This window comes from Brassica napus, chromosome A9 (assembly GCF_020379485.1).
Source record: "Brassica napus cultivar Da-Ae chromosome A9, Da-Ae, whole genome shotgun sequence".
Classification (NCBI taxonomy): Eukaryota; Viridiplantae; Streptophyta; class Magnoliopsida; order Brassicales; family Brassicaceae; genus Brassica; species Brassica napus.
In genome coordinates this window covers 33316210-33334655 of record NC_063442.1, presented here as the reverse complement: position 1 = coordinate 33334655, position 18446 = coordinate 33316210, and the positions used below count along the sequence as shown (strand labels likewise).

The following is an 18446-nucleotide window of genomic DNA, read 5'->3' as shown; positions in this document are numbered from 1 at the left end:
ATAAAAGACATAGCACACTAGCCACATTATATTTATATCTCAGTATATCGTTCATCAATGACACAATAATTCATATTCCCACGTTGTGCTAACAAAAGTACAGCTTTCAGTTTTTATTCTACCCAAAGTTAACTATACTACCACCAGTGAATGTTGGTAAATGGATGTTGTAAAGCTTGACCGAAGATTAAAACTCTAAAGAGTGAGACACACACGCCGTAACCGTGAGGCTTATTTGGGTTGTGGGGTAGGAGAGAGGTGCTACACAGCATGATATGACACCCCTTCATAGTATAAAGAAGCATCATCAGCTCGTTGCATCATGCATCATCCCATTACACTATTATTGTTTACGTGATGAAAGCCATGAGACTTGGGTTAGCTATGGCACTGCTCATGACCATAACGGTTCTTACCATAGTCACTGCACAGCTCGAGGACCAGCAACCACCTCCACCGATGTTACCCGAGGAAGAAGTGGGAGGATGCAGCAGAACATTCTTCTCAGCACTGGTTCAGCTGATACCGTGTAGAGCAGCAGTGGCTCCTTTCAGTCCAATCCCACCGACCCAGTCATGTTGCTCTGCTGTTGTCACACTTGGTCGCCCTTGTCTTTGCCTCCTCGCCAATGGACCTCCACTCTCAGGCATTGACCGCTCCATGGCTCTTCAGCTTCCTCAGAGATGCTCTGCTAATTTCCCTCCTTGCGATATCATTAACTAGAAGTCTAGGACCAACCTATCATCTTTTCTTTCTTTTTTCTCTCATTTACCTTTCACTCTAATAAATACGCTGTTGAGAGTATTATTGTCCCAGACTTTAAAAAACATTAAAAAAAGATATACGAATAGAGATTTCAGTCAACTCCAATCCCAACTGATGGAGATCTTTTTGCAAACAAATCCAGTCCAAACAAACACTTCAATTTATCAGAGTAATATAAGAACTTGGAACATTATATTTTAATATAATAAGCAAATAACAGCTGGGGCTTGGTGGGGTGAGAGATAGCTCATGAGCTCATGATTGTCTGCAGCATATTGAATGGTTCTTAATAATAAGCTTTCCTCGGATTTCCCTGCAGAACAATTGAGATAAAAGGTGAGTAAAGTGCTATAACAAAAAAAAAAGAACTGAGCTAAAAGATAGGTGAAAGTACCAGTGGATTGGGTCTGTGTTTGTAACCCAGCATCATTCGCTTCTTGTACTGCTCGTATATATCATCCTCAGGGTTAACTTCTCCTGGAGCAGAAGCCCCAACTCCCAAGTTGTTAGTCTTTACATCGCCTGCCATTATCGGGTCTGCCATACCCTTTCTAGAGCTTCCTATACCTTCACCTGTAACCCACTCCTCCAATTTTTTTAACCTCCTTGTCTCCATAAGGGAACAAGATACAGAAAGAAACTAGGTCACAAGTTTACAGATAGAGCGAGGCAAGTAAGCACCTTCTTTCCAACCCATTTTTGACAAGAGCTTATGTCCGACATTATCTGCTTGGATCTTTGCCTTCTCAGCAGCCTCCTTTGTGGCTTTCAATGCAGCTACATCGTCACACTTTGCAAGGAATTTATCTAGCTCCTCCGGTGGGATATAATCACCCATGTGATGACCTCTCTTCCCGGAGTCCGTGGAGGGAATTGCTGAAATAAAACATGGTTGAGCGATAAGGCATTACAGCTGCCTCAAAATAAAAGAAACAGAAATTGGATTCATTCTCACCAGATGAGCCTTGAAGAGAAGCTGGCGGGGGCATTTCATCTTTTGACTGCCTAGGACGTCTCATCTTCTCTTCTTGAGCAGCCTTCTTCATGTAAAACTCCATCATTGAAATAGGGTCTGCAGCTTTCGGCGCACTAAAAGAGTCGCCTGCGATGTAGACAAAATTCAACCCACAGTTAAAGCTAGATGTTCAATAAAAAGAGATAACCTAGGCAGACAAAAAGGCTAAGTGACATACTGTTGTTAGGTCTTGTAACTGATGCCTGAGCAGATCTAGAGGAAGCTCCGGATTCTACAGAAGCATCATAGAGAGCGGAAGCAGGGATCTGATAGCCTCTTTGTTGCTGAGCTGGCTTTTGAGAAGTGATTGGTGTTGTGGACATCCGAGGGCCTGCATCACCTGGAAAGATAATATGAAGGAATCCAGCGTTAAGAATATACCAAGATGTGTTAGCCGAACAAGCAGCCTCACATTATACACATACTACAGAGCATACATAATTCTCATTATAAAATACTCTATACGTTGTTTGAAAAAAAAACAAGAGATGAGGCATATTTTCCATGCACATGCTTAGCTAAACATATTCTGAAACAGTTAAATAACATAAAAAAAAACAGTTGCATAAATAAACACAGGTGTGGTGTAATAATTACCACTGTGAAGTCCACCAGATTCCTTGGACTGTGAAATAGATTTTTCCTCTTCAGACAGCCTGAATGCATAGTACTTGTAATCCGCACAGCTCTCATCAAAAAGGAATCTGGTTGGGAAACAAGATAAAAGATGCATAAGTCAAACAAACCCACACGAAAACCCCTAGTACCAACTTAGTATGTGTATAAAAGATAAAATAACGAAACACTAAGCAATGAATTTTTCACATACTTAAATAGTGTATCCCCAGGATTCTTTTGGCGTGTGACATCCTCAAATGCCCTTCCATTCTTAGCAACAAAGCTTGCTAGTTTATCAGCAGCATTCTTCACAGTAGGATCACTGGGCGCAGGAGGAGGTGCTGCACATCACTTATAAAACTGATTAATACCGAGTCCATGAACAAGGAATGCAAACCACTCTTGTAGCAGTCGTGGCAGATATTCCAAATCTTTCCAGCAATTGGATTGTTGGTTAAGGAAGACACTGCACAAAGACATCATATATTTACTATATGTAAACAGCCATTACCAACAACATCTGACACTTTGGCTGACTTGGCGGGTGCGTCTCTTCCCTGCTCTAGCTTCGGACGCTTAGCAGATCCATGATCAATTTTCACATCCCCTTCATCCTCGTCCTCTTCTTCACCAAGCTTTACAGGAGGTGCAAGAAGCTTAGACTTCTGCTTCAAGCTGAAAGCAAGCTTGCCACCTTTCTTCTGTGCATCATTGGTCTTAAACCCAATGGAAACTTTAGTAGCAGAAGAAGGCCTAGATATAATCTTCACAGGCTTGGACTCCTCTACAACATGAGGAACCTTATCCTTGGCGTCATCCTTCTCCTGTTGAAGCTGTCTGAATCTTTCCATGAAGGACCCATCATTCACAAAGATGCTAGGAGGTGGTCCCTTATCCATTGCCAACGATTTAGAAGCTCTCACTGCTCTACAGATAAGCTCTCAAACGATTTAGAAAAACAAAGTAAACGTATTCTTCTGATTTCAATAAAAGATAATACTTTTCGTCATGGATTCAATTGAATTAGCAAAATCATATCAATCGAACGCCTAAGATATCAAGTGGTGAAAAAACAATCTAGAAATCTCATCGGAATCAAATAACAGAGACCCAGAATCAACTAAGATCGAGGAAAGGATAAATTGCAGGAGAGCAGGAAAACCCTAGGTAACAACAATCAATCGACACAGAAGCAGATGAGCTCAATTAAGATCCAGAGACTATTGATTCAGAGAAACAAATCGAAAACACGAAAAAAAAGCGATCTTATCACCTGCGGCGGTTTCCGGTCAAAAGTCTTCGGGCAAAACGCAAACGAACGGGAAGGATAAGAATCGGAATCAGAAACTCGATTTTGTGTCGTGCGTTTTCGTTGCGTCTGAACAAAATATATAGGAGGCCTTTTTATTTGTGTTTTTCTTTCAATTAGACACCTAAGGTTTCATATAATTATAGTAAGACCCCAAATGTTTTATCTCCGATCCATTGTTCAGAGTTGAAGGCTAAGATGGATCAACCAGAGATTAGGCTTTCTCTACTGCAACATGACGGCCCAGTTTAATTCTTCTGGGCTGATACGGCCCATTAAATGATAAAGGATGAAGAGAGAGAGAGAGATGTGAAATAAATAAAGCTGCAACGGTAACAAGAGAAAGCCACGTGCACCAGGATCCGCTTAACTGGCCCTTGTAACGTTAACTCTAACGGTTACATACTTCCTTTTTCTCCCCACCCCAACCCAACCAACAACACCAGACTCGCTCTCCGTGAATTCTAAACAATGGAGCCTGCTCAGATCGACTGGAAGCGAATCGATTCTCGTTTTGTGGAAGACGTCTTCTACGAACACCTCCGAGCTCCCAAATATTTCGATTTCTTGGCACCAAATCACTTAGACACCGTTGACGACGACGCTTGGTTCTGCAAGCCTGGTACCAGTCTCTCTATCTTGTCTCATCTCTTCATCTCTTTGATGCTCGTTACTGATCTTGTCTCCCTTTCGTTTCAAGATTGTAATCATCCCAAGAGACCTGAGGATTTCTTCCAAACGCCTACTTCTTCCAAGGTTCTTGATTTTCTTCTTTTTTTTTCATCACAAACACTTCCAAGTTTTCTCATTTCGTGTTTCTCTCTTGAAGCATCCAAGTCTGAGAGATAAGAATCAGACACCAGGATCTAGTACAGAGCAGAAGCAGAGGTACTGCTTCTTGAAAATCTCCGCCTTTGAATGATTTTTGTTTCATACTTATCATCCATTGACTTTGTTGTAGGAGGAGGGGACATGAAGAGAGTGAAAACCGGAATCCAAACTTATCCACGCCTCCAAGATCATGGCGAGCAGCACTTAAGTCATCCTCCGCCAAGAAGATGAATAAGGAAACACCGAAGCTAAAGAGCACGCAGTCAGCTAGGAATCTATTCTCAGGAAGAGATATATTTGGACATATCTCAGAGTTCTGCTACGAGTTGAAGAGATTAGCCACAAGGGTTACCGAGAGAGAAGATACTACTGGGAAGATTGAAGTGAAGGAGACTCGTCATCATCAGCCTTACACTGTTCACGAGTTGGATTTGAAGAAGGAGAGAAAGCCGTTGCTGGAAGTGAGCAAAGAGAAGGTCCATGAATCCAACAACACCTTTAAAGAGAACCGTAGAAGAAAGAAGTAAGTGTTGATTCTTTGTGAATGTTTTGTTTTATTTATGTAAAGTTACTAACTTTGGAGTTGCAGGAGAGTGGATGATGCGGAGAATATTCCTGTCTGTCTTAATGTGGAGACTGTAGTAAAGATGAAAGGAGAGGAGTGTAGAAGAATTAAGTAAGTTTTGTTACTTTCTCATAAGGCTTTGATGAGTTTAGTACTAAAAAACTTGGGATTTTTCAGGAGAGTGGATGATGCAGAGAACATCCTTACACCTCTAAAGCTTGGGAATGTAAAGAACAAAGGACATGAGCGGTTACTGCAGCAAATAAGAACAAACCCACCATCTCCTCAGTGCTTCTCAGATAACAGAACAGCTTCATTGAAGGCCTTGGGGACCAAACCTACGGTATGTAAATCTCAAACTCCTCTTCATGTTCCTGCTAGAAACAGACACATAACGAGGAAATGGATGGGATTTTCTTTTGTGTGGACATCAGGAAAATGCAATGGTTGAAGAAGTGGTGAAGAGAAAGGAGGAAGAAGAGCAGAGCAGAGACAGTAACAACAAAGAAGGGAGAGGCTTGGACGTTCTCTGGTTCTTAAAGCCTTGCTCTATGGCCAACTAATTTTTCTTTTTTCTTTTAAACTTCCACCAAGTTCATTCATTCTTCTATATTTGATTCATTTTTTTTTGTTTTTAAGTTCATTTCAGATGATCATGCTCAGATTCAAAGAACATGTAATATTCTGAGCAATTTGTATTCATCAATCTTACCTTACCTTACATATACAATAAATAAAATATGTTTAAATAAAGAGAGATTGGTATATAACAAGAAGAGGAGTATGATCCATCTCTGTTTATTAAGAAGATCAAGTACAAGAACAAAACCCTAAGTCTCTCTATCATCATCTTGATTCTTGAAATATCCCAAATCAAAAACATATACGTGATCAAAACACAACGAAACTGAGAGTAAACATGATGAGATAGATATATATGTACAGGGAAAGAGACAAGAAAACATATGAGTTAAGGACGGCGAGGAGAAGAGGAGAAGAAGCAATCGAGAAGCCTAGACCAAGCTATTCTGGCGCGAGCGAAGACTCTCCCTCTATAAAGCCTGCCTTCAATTTCCATCTCCTCCATCGTTTGAGCGAACGCCGTCAAGCATCTGATGGGTGGTATGTACAGCGTTAACGGCGCCGCCGAGAACGCTATCGTGAATAACAGCTGTAACATTCTCTCGCTTCTTTTTCTTTTTGGCTTCAGGGAAAGCTGATCTTAACCTGGTTATGATGATGACTTTATGACTAGTGAGTAGTACCTAACACAGTGAAATAAAAGTAAGATGGTTGATTAGAAAGTAAGATAAAGAAGATTGCTGCTTCATCACATGTTTACCCTCTTGTCTTACAACTCCCACCCTCTCCAATTCTAACTTTTTAATCTTAATATTATCCTATGGTTCATGTCATTTCTAGTAGCTACTCCTAGATTGTAGTTGACCGACAGTTTAATAATTGGGAGTTAATTGTTTATTTTATTACCATATCATGTCATTTCATTATGGTCCATGGGAATACATTATGTCTGTTACTGTTACACTTGGCAATGTCCAAATACATCTTTGTGTTTGGTTGACTTTGGTGTTCCACTAGCTCCACCACCTTCTCTAATACAGTCCATACCAAAGTTTCAACGGGATAGATTTCCAAAAGTAAGTAGCTACAAGTTTTGATAAATTCTAATATTCAAGTTCTCAAAATCTCTTTATTTCATTCAGCTGTTAATCCTTTCTTCGAATTTTTCAAAAGCTAAATTTGTTTCACAATGTCTATATGATACATACAACATCTAAAGGAATCGATGATAAAGAAGCTAGTACTGCTTCACCTACCAACTCCTCCTGCAAGGTCTTTTGCTCATCTTGTTCCAAATGTTGGACGATGCTCAAAGCCTCTCACGTTCTCGTCCTCTTCTGCTTCTGAGCAACAAATCTAACCCCTTGCTTTCCAAGCTCCACCGTCTTCACTTTTCCATTCTCAAGCGTCACCATCAACTTCGACGTCCCTCCTCCTCCTACTTCACTTACCACCCCTTTCTCCCTGTTTTTACTCAATTGTTAGAACAACTTATAATAGATGAAACATCTAAAGATAAAAAACACGCTCACAGGTTAAAAAAAAAAAAAGAGTCTCATGTACCATGTATTATCTGCGGCCTCGTGTATTTGAACCTTTTTGCCTTTTGCATCCTTCCCCAACTTCTTCAGAATCCAACTAGCATCAAGCATTTCGTCTAACAAACTGTCATCACGAGACAGTGACACATCTTCATCTTCATTGAACGCTGATTTTTCAGCTGGAGGTGATGCTCTCTTTCTTTTGGACCTATGTCCTTTCCCAGACTTGCTTCTTTCATACACAATTCTAGGGGCTTCACGTTCTTGGCTCTCCGGATTATGCGTTTTTATTTTCAGTTTCAGCAATCTTCTTGAATCTTTCTGCAATTCTTGTTGGCCACCATTTGAATCTCCTCCGCCTTCCCCCTTTGAAGTGCCTACCTCACTTTGAGACCCTCTCTTTTCTTCACTACTCTTTCTCAATATGCTCCTTTCCTGCTCTTCTTGGGAAGCGGTTTCTTCTGATTGTAATTTCCCATGCTTTCCTGAAATTACCAGAGCTTCTTTAATTATATCGTCTCTGTCGTATATCGACTACATAACATTTATAGTATAGTCGTAGAGTGTATTATCACTCAAAACACACACATACCGTTGGTTTTGGAGGCAAACTTTAATGTATCGCAGCTCATCGGGTTTGTAACTCCTGCTTTTCTAGGTCCTATACTTATCACCAATTTTTTCGCCTTCACAGGGCTCTGCTCTTTAGAGTGTTTTCCCAGTTTCTCACTATCTGAATCTTGAGGCCTGCTACTTTTTATCCTGAGAACTCTCAGTGGCTTCTCTTCTTCTCCACTGACCATAACCTTTTCAGCAACTTTTCTTTCGGAAGAACCAGGCTGATTGATAACAGGGACGCCACCAGGTTTCCCTACGACTCGTGCACTAGCTCTTAGGCTAGCAATTAGCTCTTTGTCCTCGATATCTTTACGTTTCCAAATTTCCTGTACAGCATCCTCAAGATCCTTGACCTAGCATCAAAACCACAAATCAGAGAGAAAAAAAGAATGGGATCACCAAATTGTCAATCACAGCATTCTACTAGCATGGGGAGAGATATAAGACAACAAACACATATAAAAGATTAACAGACACATGCAACACACCTGGTAGCTTTCTCCGCGACAAGTAGAACATTTGTACTGAAGATTCCCATCCACTTGAAACTGCATATATTTCTCATCGCTGCAACATTTGTTTGCAAAGTTAATGTTAGTTGGATACATACATAAGGACAGACGTGAAATTTGGTTATATGAAATAGATTTAATGGATACGGACCTGATTCCATCACACAAGCAATGGACCCAGCGCTGGCAATAGTCACAACACACCATTGGTGTTGCTTCCGAGTCCCTGTAAACCTACGTGAAGAAAGCAAAACAAGTTGGCCAATTCGTTTCAAAGCGAGACAAAGAATACCCAAAAGTGTTGCATTTAAACTGCCTTTGCATACAGATATCTGATAGTATACGGTAACAACTGTAAAATACAAAAACCTCAAAGTCAACTATGGCCAAACATAACCAAATATGAAGCAGGGAAACCGTGCAGACATTTCACTATCAAGTATCAACAACGAAGAGAGTGCAAGAACATACCTTCAAACATACAGGACAATAATTTCCCTTGCCAAACAGCCTTCCACAAGCATCACAACAAGTATGCCCCAAAAACCACCTGCAAGGTTAAAAGGATCGATAAGAGATCTAGTGCACTTTAAATGAACAAATACTAGAATACATTACAAAGGAAAAGATAAGAATACCGTAAGCTCTGGCCATTGCCAGGGACTTTAGACCCACAGCTGTAACATTTGGTGTGTTTAGGACACAGATAGGGTCCAGAACTAACAGTCTGTAACATCCAGGGAAAAAATTAAATCAATTTGCAGAGGACAAGATAAGAACTTTGCTAAGTAACAACAAATATATACCTTGTGTCGAGGCTGTTGGCAATCACAATGATAGGCATCATCACATCTTTTGCAGAACATCAACTTCTTTGGATCCCCTGATGTTCCACAGGCCTAAAGGAAACATAATCAATGACAACATTTCAAGATATATCAGTCATCCGATGCTTTTTAAGGAAAATTCATAGCAGCCCCACATGCAAAAGCGCAGGACTAGTCATTGAGAAGGTTATGTCCAAACTAACCTCACAGGTTCGGCAAGAGGGGCAAGCCCAGGAGCTCCAGTTAAACAAATCTGCAAGCAAAATAACCGCTATAAGAAAATAAGCAGGACAAGTATAAGCATTAAGCATAACGTTGCCATGAAACGATACCTCTATGTTGAGCCCAAGACTTCAAGCAGTTTCTATGATACTTCTTGCCACAACACTTGCAAGAAATCATCTTTGCTCTCTCACTCTTCCCAACTTCAACCATAAAGCACATGGGACACGTAACACTTGCACTGTCAGTGTCATGATCTACTTCATTGAGCTCATTGACCGCCATCTGCATAGAGAAACAGACTATTAACATTGCTGAATACACAGATACGTCAACACCCAAACGACGCAGCAAAATACAGCTTCAATGCATCATCAACTAGAAAAGCTACAATATAACTAGCAAGTCTAGCCTACATTTCCTCAAATTAATCGTTGAATTCAAATTGAGACACAAACAAACAAGTTCGGTGGAGAAGCACGAATCGAACCTCAAAGTCGTCAGAAGCAGAACGTGCAGCACGATTCTCAACAGCCTTCTTCAGCACCACCGTGTGTCTGCCTAGCCTCGAAACCGAAGATGCAGCAACCTCCTTTACCGAATCATCCACACCAGTATCGGAGGGAGGGAGCTTAGGGACGTGGATCTGAACGGTGCCTTCCTTTGAGACTCGAGAATCCCACGGGTCAGGCAACAAGTGCTGGAGAGAATGAATCTCGTTGAGGAACAAATCCTTGGCTTCCTTTCCATGGAGACTCCGAGGATACCCCAACAAGCAGTCGCAAATTTTACGGCTGCGAAGGAAGAAAGAAAGAAATAACCAAAGCCGTTAGGGTTAGAGGACGACGCACTCTCGCGAGGCGCTAAAACAAACAAACAAACAAACAAAAAAAAGAGAGTTAAGAGAAAAGAGATAGGATACCATGTAATTGGACAAGCTACGTGAAAGGCCATAGTCGGTTTATGCGTCCGGGTTCGATTTTTAGGGATCTGATGACTTACTTCTCTCTTTTCTTTTCTTTTTTTTTTCTTCTGATATAATTTGATTTTTTTTTTTTGTTAGGTCTTTATCCCCAATTAAATCACACCAGATCTTTTCTGTAAATAGCCTAAATTATTAAGGACCTAAGAGGAAATATTTTAAGAGTTATCAGCCCGATCCGAGCCAGAAGATTTGAACCAATAAGAAAAGAACACGTGGATATACGTTAAATAGACCAAACGACGCCGTTGTTTTCTTCTTTGGTTTAATTCATTGTTCGTCAGAAGATTAACCTGTGAGACTGTCTCTGCGGCCGAAGCGAGAATCTCCGATCAGCGATGAATGCCCCCGACCGATACGAACGATTCGTCGTCCCTGAAGGCACCAAAAAGTATTGCACTTCAAAAGCTTACTCTAATCTTCATGTTTTTGTAATGTGCTGAAACCCTCTCTGGATGTTAATCTAGGGTTTCGTATGAGAGGGACACGAAGATCATCAACGCTGCTTCCTTCACGATTGAGAGGGAAGACCATACCATTGGCAACATCGTCCGCATGTACGATACGTTTCATTGTCTCTATTTAACTTTTTTTTTGTAACAGAAGAAAATCTCTAATTTCTCTCTCTGGGGGTTTGATTAGGCAACTTCACCGCGACGAGAATGTGTTGTTTGCTGGATACCAACTTCCTCATCCTCTCAAGTACAAGATCATAGTCAGGGTAAGTTGAATGTTTCTCTCTACTGGAATTGCTTTGAACTTGATGCAGTTTAGGAACGAACATATAAGCAGTGTCTGTTTTGATTTGTGTTAGGGTTCCAGATTAATGGTTGATTTAGAAATGTTTTGGATGATCTTGTTTTAAGTGTGAAACTGATTTTGTTTTTTTTGGCAGATTCACACCACAAGCCAGTCTTCTCCAATGCAAGCATACAATCAGGCTATCAATGACCTTGACAAGGAGCTTGACTTTCTCAAGAGCCAATTTGAGGTATTGCCAACCCAAGTCTCTCTCTCTCTCTTTGTTTTGAGTCTTGTTCATAAATGTTGTTGTGAGTTAGCTTGAAGAATTGTTAACTACTATTGAATTCCATTTTATACACTTCCCTTGTGCGCTTTCAGGCAGAGGTTGCCAGGTTCTCGAATCCGTACTAACAACCAGGCATAAGGAGCTCAGAGTTCTCCATTGGCACTTGGAGAAACGTATCACATTTTCCTTATCTAAGCACCAACCAGGAGACTTATAATGAGCTGCTTGTTTTGCTTGTATAAATTATAAACAAATCTTCCTGTGTTTTGGATATTATTTCCGGCCGCTAGTAGTAGTAGTATTTGGATTACCTTCTCTCTCTCTCTACCAAAGAAAAAAACGTTAAAATAGTTTGAACTATTGTACACTCCTTAATGCCTGTCACCCTGAAGGTACTACTCTTCCAAACTACTAAGATTGTGCATTTGAACAAATGATGGTGAAATCATCATGAAGCCCTTCTAGCTGACCTCTGCTGCTGAATGATTGATGTGTTGTGGGGGAAATCGCCTATGGGAACCAAGCTCTGGACATTGCTGCCAGTGACTAGCTCTTCCAACAATCACCAGCCCATACTCTCCATCCAGCGATTTAACTGCTGTGAACGTCTCCCAAGAATTTGTGAAATGCTTCCTCCTCCCCCAGCTATATATCTTTCGTAGAACTCTGCAAACACTCGTCATCAAGCTTCATTTCCTCCTCTTCCTCTACCGCAAACGATCTGTTTCACGATGCTGCTGCGTTTTGTGCGTTCGGAGAGCTCTTGTCTTCCAAGAAACGTGTTTCACGTTTAACTTCACATCAGGGTGTTGAGCCACTTGTGCAGCAAAAGCTAGTGCCTCTCGCTCGTCCCTGCTACCTATGAATACAATAGCAATGTCCAAGGACGCTCTTGGTCTCCATGCCTCTTCTCTTTGCCCTAACGACCTGTCTGTTATCGTCACTGAATCATTACTCTGACCTGCTCCTCCACCCCTTTATCAGTGTGGCGCCAATCTCATCTGCCAGCTCCACCATTTCAGTAGCGTAGAATATGGAACCTGCCTCACGTCCTCCATGGCTGATAGCCTGTGGAAGCAATGTTATAGGGATCATGGACTTGAAGCTCAGTTGCTGGAACAGCCACTGAAGAAAGTGCCATGATGCTTTTGGCGCTTTTAATAATGTCCATGACCACGAATGGTGAGTAGACAATGACGAACATGACAATTGCAATAATTTAACAACGGATCAGTGACGAATAATAGGAAACTAATTAGTGCCCAACCCATAAGCTGCAATACAGCATGATAAATTTTTTTTTCTTTCTAAGAAGGGGTTTGTTTTGACTAAAGTGAAAAGTTGAAGGTCAAATACAGAATTGGCTTTCGAAAAGGGTTTGTTTTAGGTAAAGTGAAAAGTTGAAGGTCTTCTTTATTGACATTTTTCTTCAACCAAAAATTAAAAAAACCATCCGTCTCTAGAGGGATCTCTTCAGTTAGATCTTTCTGGATCGAGTCTTCTTCGTGAGTGACTTGGTCAACGAATCACACTTGTCCTTCCGCTTTCTGTATAATCCCCTACTCCTGTAAGTTCACTTTGTTCTCCTCCAACACTTGCTCTGTTTTGAATGAGATGCTTTCCAACATGTTTTTTTTATGTCTCGATGCTGCAAAACTCTTTATTTTCTCATTATTGCTGCAAAATGAGCTTTTGTTCCAAGTCAAATACCATTTCACCTATCTCTAGTTCAATTCCGAGGAATATTTCTGGAATCTCTAAGTAGTTTAGTTATAACTCTTTTAATTCTTTAATTCTTGATGACTTGCCATCATTATAACTCTTTTCCTTTACTGCAGGATCGAAACTTGGATTGTAAATAATGGATGAATCTCTGGAGACTCAAAGTCAAACTCTTGGTAAATCATTTCTCTCTTAAAAAAATTGGAATTTTTTTTCTGTCCCCACAGTCAACAAATGCTTTGTTTAGAGGGATAAACGGATTTATCATACTGTGATCTGCTGGAGAACAATCTTATTTTTGTTTTGTTTGTTCAAGTATTGATAATGACTACTGAATATATTCATACTTCACATTTGGTTTTCAGACCAAGAGAACGAAATAGTTACTGAAGGTAGCGCGGTTGTGCATGGTGAGCCTTCTCAAGACGGTAGTGTTCCCCCTAATGTTGATACTGAAGTCCAAGTCCTGGATGAGAAAGTCAGTAAGCAGATCATAAAGGAAGGCCACGGTTCCAAACCATCCAAGTACTCCACTTGCTTCTGTAAGTACTAAGTACCCTTTGCTTTCCCTTTCGGGCTTACTTATTTTCTACTGCACTTACTCTTCGCTTTGTGGTTAAGTCTCTTGACTGAGTTCAGAAATTTTGTTAGTTTTCATTGATATGAAATTCGAATTAAGAGTTTATTCATGTAGAAGAAATGTGGTATAATTTTGGTAAATTGGCAAGAAATTACTTTGAAAGGATTCCTCTGAGTACAAGGTTAGCCATTTTGTTCGAGTGGTTCTACCTATCTGACCAATTTCGTCTTGGGTCATAGTGCACTACAGGGCATGGACCAAACACACGCAGCACAAATTTGAGGATACATGGCAAGAGCAGCAACCTATTGAATTGGTTCTAGGAAAAGGTATGTTGCTATCCATTATCTACTCTACCTTCCTTCTCGTTCGATGATGCATCTGAGTCAGCTTGCGTTTCATGTGAATACAGAGAAAATGATTATTTGGTTGGAAAGAAATTGAATTTCCACTGTTTTTGCTTCATAGCCATGTTAACGTTACTATACATTTTTTTAACGAGACTGGCTGTGTACTAAGGAGTGAAATGTTGTCTGTGAAACAGAGAAAAAAGAAATGGCGGGTTTGGCCATCGGTGTTTCTAGCATGAAGTCTGGTGAGCGTGCGCTCTTGCATATTGGTTGGGAACTGGGATATGGGAAAGATGGGAACTTTTCTTTTCCCAATGTTCCTCCTATGGCGGACTTGTTATATGAGGTTGAAGTTATTGGATTTGATGAAACAAAGGAGGCAAGTTCTTATCTTTAATATTACGAGTAGTTTCTTCTTTTCTTTATGCTGACAACTCCACAACCAAGTTTTATCCCAAGCTCCCTGCTTACAGCTGACGCTTAAGTGGATGGATTGTACAGGGAAAGGCTCGCAGTGATATGACTGTGGAGGAAAGGATTGGTGCAGCAGACAGAAGGAAAATGGATGGGAATAATCTGTTTAAGGAGGATAAACTGGAGGAGGCCATGCAACAGTATGAAATGGTTATGGATCTTTTCTCTTTCTTTCGAACAATTACTGAGCGATTTTTGACAAAAATATCGTCTCTTCTTTCGGATTTTGATCATGGTTTTTGCTGTCTCAGGCCATTGCATACATGGGGGATGATTTTATGTTTCAGCTGTATGGGAAGTACCAGGATATGGCTTTGGCGGTTAAGAACCCATGCCACCTTAACATGGCAGCTTGCTTGATCAAGCTTAAACGATACGATGAAGCAATTGGTCACTGCAACATTGTAAGACTCATCATAGCATATTCATCGAAAGAACTTATCATTATTTTTTTCTCTAATCAAAGATGTAAAACATGTCAGGTGTTGACAGAAGAAGAGAAAAACCCAAAAGCGCTGTTCAGAAGAGGGAAGGCTAAGGCAGAGCTAGGACAGATGGATTCAGCTCGTGAAGATTTTCGAAAAGCTCAAAAGTATGCTCCTGACGACAATGCAATTAGAAGAGAGCTACGAGGCATTGCAGAGCAAGAGAAAGCTGTGTACCAAAAGCAAAAAGAGATGTACAAAGGAATGTTTGTTGGGAGAGAAGAAAGTGGTGGCAAGGGAAAGAGCCGTAACTGGTCGATAATGCTGTGGCAATGGTTGGTGTCCCTCTTCAGCCGGATCTTCGGACGTCACAGAGTTAAAGCAGATTAATAATGTAATGAAAGCTTAAACAAATTCAACTATAAATGGTAAACTGTTCATTCTTCTATGTTGCAATGAATTTGAGAGACATGTAGCTTCTTGATCTTATTTATGATGTGGTAGATTTACAATAATTCAATATCTTAAGCTAAACTACCATGAGGGATTGGGGAGGGTGACATGAGCCCAGGCGAAGTAAGCACAGACCATTAGTTGAGATATATAAACATAAACTGCAAAAGAAAGACTCATAAGCATCAGATCCTTCATGTCTCCTTTCTTCTCTGGCTTCAGATTCTTCCCCATCTTCTCAGCCGCTGAGATCATCTTTGAAACTGTTCTCTGGATCACTCCTTCGCTCTCTTCCGGTGATTTCTGCTTCCGACAAGACATCACAGTCAGAGATCTGACGCTGTGTCTGCTTGGGGCTTGTCTTATTGTACGCTGGTTGTGGGGTGAGCAGAGTGGGTGGTAGAAGGTGGTCAGAGCTGCCATGAGAATGAATAGAATAATAATTGAAGAAAAAATTTTGTTTTGGGAATCAAAAAGTGAGGAGGAAAAATATCTGAATCTGTGGTAGGATGAGGACAAAAATGACTGAAATAAAACAAGGTGTGGATAGACCTAATCTAACACACATATCAGGGCTGCGAGTTCAAAGGTTTGTTGGGTTTGGTTGGTTAATCTAGTTTTCGATTAGTTTTGATTACACAAAATTTTGGCAGGTTGAACTGAACGAATAATTTGTTGGTTTTCGGTTAGTTTGCTTTAAATTTTTATCGAACTGAATACAAAGTTCAGTATTCAGTTAGTTTTGTCGTTTAATTTGACTTAATTACGTAGTTTTGATTAAAATTGAATATTTTCGGTTAAATTTGATTAAAAAAATTTTATTTAACTAAAAAAAATAAAATTCTACCGATTCATTCAAAACCTTTTTTTAAAACTGATTTATTATGACATTACATTTATAAGAAATATTATATAGACAATTTGCTTTTAAATATTAACCAGTAGGTTAAAGTGTTTTCACGTCCATTCAAAACCTATAACCAAACATGAATGAAAAAAATCAAAAGATGTGGTTCGAATTAGCAAATTGGAGTCCGCAATTTTGGCAGGCCTAAAGAGAGTCACACAGCATGTGAGTCTAGAATCTATCCAACTCATTTCTCTATTCACACATTATGGCGACTTGTGAGATCAATAATGAATCAAGTGGATAACAAAGTAAAAAGTCAAATCTTCTCGAAAGAAGGTTCTTTTCCTTCTTACATGTGTTCCTGTCTCCATCCCCTATTATTAGATCAATAATAATAAATCGAGATATGTTTAAAAAAATCTGGTTGCTGAAAAAACCGTATCAACTCTTTACATATTTAAACAGGCCCACGCAACAAGATTAGCAATAACTGTGTCGATTTGTCCTCTAATAATTTCCCAAAATATTTTAAAACATCCACGTGTCCCTACTTGCTGACGTCACATTTCCCTTTTTTTATTTTAAAAATCAATCATCTCCTTCATTCATTCAATCATCCATCATCTCCTTCCTCGAAAATTTCTAATTGTGTTTGTTGCAGAGAGATGTTCTCTTCCTCCACTCTCGTCTATTCTCTTTCCCTCTTCCTCTCCCTCTCACTCCTCTCCTTCCTCTTCTTCCTCTCTTCCTCCCGCCGCGACATCCTCTCCCCCGCCGATGAACTCGACGATCTAAAACTCTTCCACCGCGCCGCCGTCTCCTCCAATAACCGCCGCCTCATCTCCGTCTCACACACTCCTCCTCCGAAAATCGCATTCCTCTTCCTCACCAACTCCGATCTAACCTTCCTCCCTCTCTGGGAACGCTTCTTCCAAGGACACGAGCATCTCTACAACGCTTACATCCACGCAGATCCATCCTCGCGAATCTCCACCCTCCTCTCCTCCACAATCAACGCCAAATTCATCCCGGCCAAGAAAACCGCACGCGCTTCCCCTTCCCTAATCTCCGCGGAACGGCGGTTGATAGCACGCGCCATCCTCGACGATCCTAACAACCTCTACTTCGCTCTCGTCTCGCAGCACTGCGTCCCTCTCCACTCCTTCGCTTACATCCACAACCACCTCTTCTCCGCTCGCTCCTCACCACAATCTCATCACCAAAGCTTCGTTGAGATCCTCTCCGACGAGCCTTTCCTCCCGAAACGTTACGCCGCGCGTGGACTCGACGCGATGATGCCGGAGATTTCGTACCGGGACTTCCGCGTGGGGTCGCAGTTCTTCGTTATGGCGAGGCGTCACGCGTTGATGGTGATCAGGGAGAGGAAGCTGTGGAGGAAGTTTAGGTTGCCTTGCGTGGACGATGGATCTTGTTACCCCGAAGAGCATTATTTTCCGACGTTGTTGTCTCTTGAGGATCCTGAAGGGTGTAGTCGTTTTACTCTCACACGTGTTAATTGGACTGGGAGTGTTGGTGGTCATCCTCACACGTACGGGGCGAACGAGGTGTCGCCTCGGCTGATTCGCTCGCTGAGGAGATCGAATTCGAGTTTGGATTACTTCTTCGCGAGGAAGTTCTCGCCGGAGTCGTTGCGAGGGCTGATGGAGATAGCAGATGATGTCATCTTCAGGGATTGAACTGATTGAAAGTGAATTAGGTAAGCACTGAACCACCTTTAAAAGGTCGAATCTTAAGAGTCTTAGAAGACGTTTGTGTTTGATCTTCTTCTTGTGTTTTTGTGTTTCAGGTTTGAGGTTTTAGAAGAAGTTTGTTGTAGGCGCTCCTCGAAGAAGAGTGGCAAATAAAGGTGAAACTCTTGTGTGCGTGTGTGTGTGTTTTTACACTTTGTCTTAGGGAAATTAGATGGTTGAATTGGGTGTAAAGGGAAAATGTAAATAGCCCTCAAGGGCAGGTGAAAGCGCTCATCAAGTTGGCCAAATCGGCTGTCTTTTTTTTTTTTTTTTTTCACCTCCTTTCCTCTGGAGACAGAGAGAGTGTGTGAATGGCAAAAGGGCCTTCCCCTCTCTTTTGTTTCAAAAAAAAATTGTGTAACAAATCTTTGTTATATGAATACCAAAGTATAGTTTTTTTTAAATTCGTCTAGCTTCATAATAG

At 40.9% G+C, this 18446-nt stretch overlaps 9 protein-coding genes across 11 annotated transcripts; 5 read left to right on the top strand and 4 right to left on the bottom strand.

The window, feature by feature from the left end:
• The first annotated feature begins 245 nt into the window (after nucleotides 1-245).
• LOC106402620 (putative lipid-transfer protein DIR1) lies at nucleotides 246-807 on the top strand. Its single transcript, XM_013843400.3, has one exon. It carries the CDS (start codon nucleotides 358-360, stop codon nucleotides 721-723), a length of 366 nt encoding a protein of 121 aa, XP_013698854.2. The 5' UTR covers nucleotides 246-357; the 3' UTR covers nucleotides 724-807.
• Nucleotides 808-854: 47 nt separating this feature from the next.
• LOC106402613 (SURP and G-patch domain-containing protein 1-like protein) lies at nucleotides 855-3817 on the bottom strand. Of its 2 annotated transcripts, none has more exons than XM_048741074.1 (9): nucleotides 3672-3817; nucleotides 2910-3325; nucleotides 2610-2739; nucleotides 2378-2484; nucleotides 1959-2120; nucleotides 1721-1867; nucleotides 1447-1641; nucleotides 1160-1338; nucleotides 855-1078 (listed from the first exon to the last, which is right to left on the bottom strand). In XM_048741074.1, exons 2-9 carry the CDS (start codon nucleotides 3295-3297, stop codon nucleotides 1052-1054), a joined length of 1335 nt encoding a protein of 444 aa, XP_048597031.1. In that variant the 5' UTR covers nucleotides 3298-3325; nucleotides 3672-3817; the 3' UTR covers nucleotides 855-1051. The 2 variants fall into 2 exon arrangements, with proteins under 2 accessions (XP_048597031.1, XP_013698845.2); XM_013843391.3 differs by having other exon boundaries at nucleotides 2910-3320; nucleotides 3672-3811.
• A 255-nt stretch (nucleotides 3818-4072) lies between these two features.
• LOC106402627 lies at nucleotides 4073-5795 on the top strand. The gene is made up of 7 exons (XM_013843406.3): nucleotides 4073-4329; nucleotides 4408-4463; nucleotides 4537-4595; nucleotides 4669-5061; nucleotides 5128-5214; nucleotides 5281-5446; nucleotides 5538-5795. The coding sequence occupies exons 1-7, from the start codon at nucleotides 4179-4181 to the stop codon at nucleotides 5664-5666; spliced, it is 1041 nt and encodes a 346-aa protein (XP_013698860.2). The 5' UTR covers nucleotides 4073-4178; the 3' UTR covers nucleotides 5667-5795.
• A 51-nt stretch (nucleotides 5796-5846) lies between these two features.
• On the bottom strand, nucleotides 5847-6283 carry BNAA09G32560D. Its single transcript, XM_013843415.3, has one exon. The coding sequence runs from the start codon at nucleotides 6281-6283 to the stop codon at nucleotides 6074-6076; it is 210 nt and encodes a 69-aa protein (XP_013698869.1). The 3' UTR covers nucleotides 5847-6073.
• LOC106402649 (histone-lysine N-methyltransferase 2C) lies at nucleotides 5847-10465 on the bottom strand. The gene is made up of 13 exons (XM_013843427.3): nucleotides 10328-10465; nucleotides 9896-10199; nucleotides 9516-9690; nucleotides 9387-9436; nucleotides 9163-9255; nucleotides 8995-9083; nucleotides 8828-8906; nucleotides 8508-8590; nucleotides 8333-8411; nucleotides 7819-8197; nucleotides 7249-7711; nucleotides 6446-7149; nucleotides 5847-6368 (listed from the first exon to the last, which is right to left on the bottom strand). The coding sequence occupies exons 1-12, from the start codon at nucleotides 10357-10359 to the stop codon at nucleotides 7005-7007; spliced, it is 1971 nt and encodes a 656-aa protein (XP_013698881.2). The 5' UTR covers nucleotides 10360-10465; the 3' UTR covers nucleotides 5847-6368; nucleotides 6446-7004.
• Nucleotides 10466-10620: 155 nt separating this feature from the next.
• LOC106424969 (DNA-directed RNA polymerases II, IV and V subunit 11) lies at nucleotides 10621-11729 on the top strand. The gene is made up of 5 exons (XM_013865712.3): nucleotides 10621-10778; nucleotides 10855-10944; nucleotides 11030-11108; nucleotides 11283-11378; nucleotides 11510-11729. The coding sequence occupies exons 1-5, from the start codon at nucleotides 10726-10728 to the stop codon at nucleotides 11540-11542; spliced, it is 351 nt and encodes a 116-aa protein (XP_013721166.1). The 5' UTR covers nucleotides 10621-10725; the 3' UTR covers nucleotides 11543-11729.
• A 1071-nt stretch (nucleotides 11730-12800) lies between these two features.
• LOC106402658 (peptidyl-prolyl cis-trans isomerase FKBP42) lies at nucleotides 12801-15483 on the top strand. 2 transcript variants are annotated; one of them, XM_013843439.3, is made up of 8 exons: nucleotides 12801-12984; nucleotides 13256-13315; nucleotides 13505-13681; nucleotides 13959-14048; nucleotides 14264-14448; nucleotides 14571-14693; nucleotides 14795-14947; nucleotides 15026-15483. In XM_013843439.3, exons 2-8 carry the CDS (start codon nucleotides 13279-13281, stop codon nucleotides 15356-15358), a joined length of 1098 nt encoding a protein of 365 aa, XP_013698893.2. In that variant the 5' UTR covers nucleotides 12801-12984; nucleotides 13256-13278; the 3' UTR covers nucleotides 15359-15483. The 2 variants fall into 2 exon arrangements, with proteins under 2 accessions (XP_013698893.2, XP_048597037.1); XM_048741080.1 differs by lacking the exon at nucleotides 12801-12984 and adding an exon at nucleotides 13160-13178.
• LOC106402667 lies at nucleotides 15429-15844 on the bottom strand. Its single transcript, XM_013843451.3, has one exon. The coding sequence runs from the start codon at nucleotides 15842-15844 to the stop codon at nucleotides 15503-15505; it is 342 nt and encodes a 113-aa protein (XP_013698905.2). The 3' UTR covers nucleotides 15429-15502.
• A 940-nt stretch (nucleotides 15845-16784) lies between these two features.
• On the top strand, nucleotides 16785-18426 carry LOC106402697 (glycosyltransferase BC10-like). Its single transcript, XM_048741081.1, has 2 exons — nucleotides 16785-17988; nucleotides 18079-18426. The coding sequence occupies exon 1, from the start codon at nucleotides 16937-16939 to the stop codon at nucleotides 17966-17968; it is 1032 nt and encodes a 343-aa protein (XP_048597038.1). The 5' UTR covers nucleotides 16785-16936; the 3' UTR covers nucleotides 17969-17988; nucleotides 18079-18426.
• Nucleotides 18427-18446: the final 20 nt, after the last annotated feature.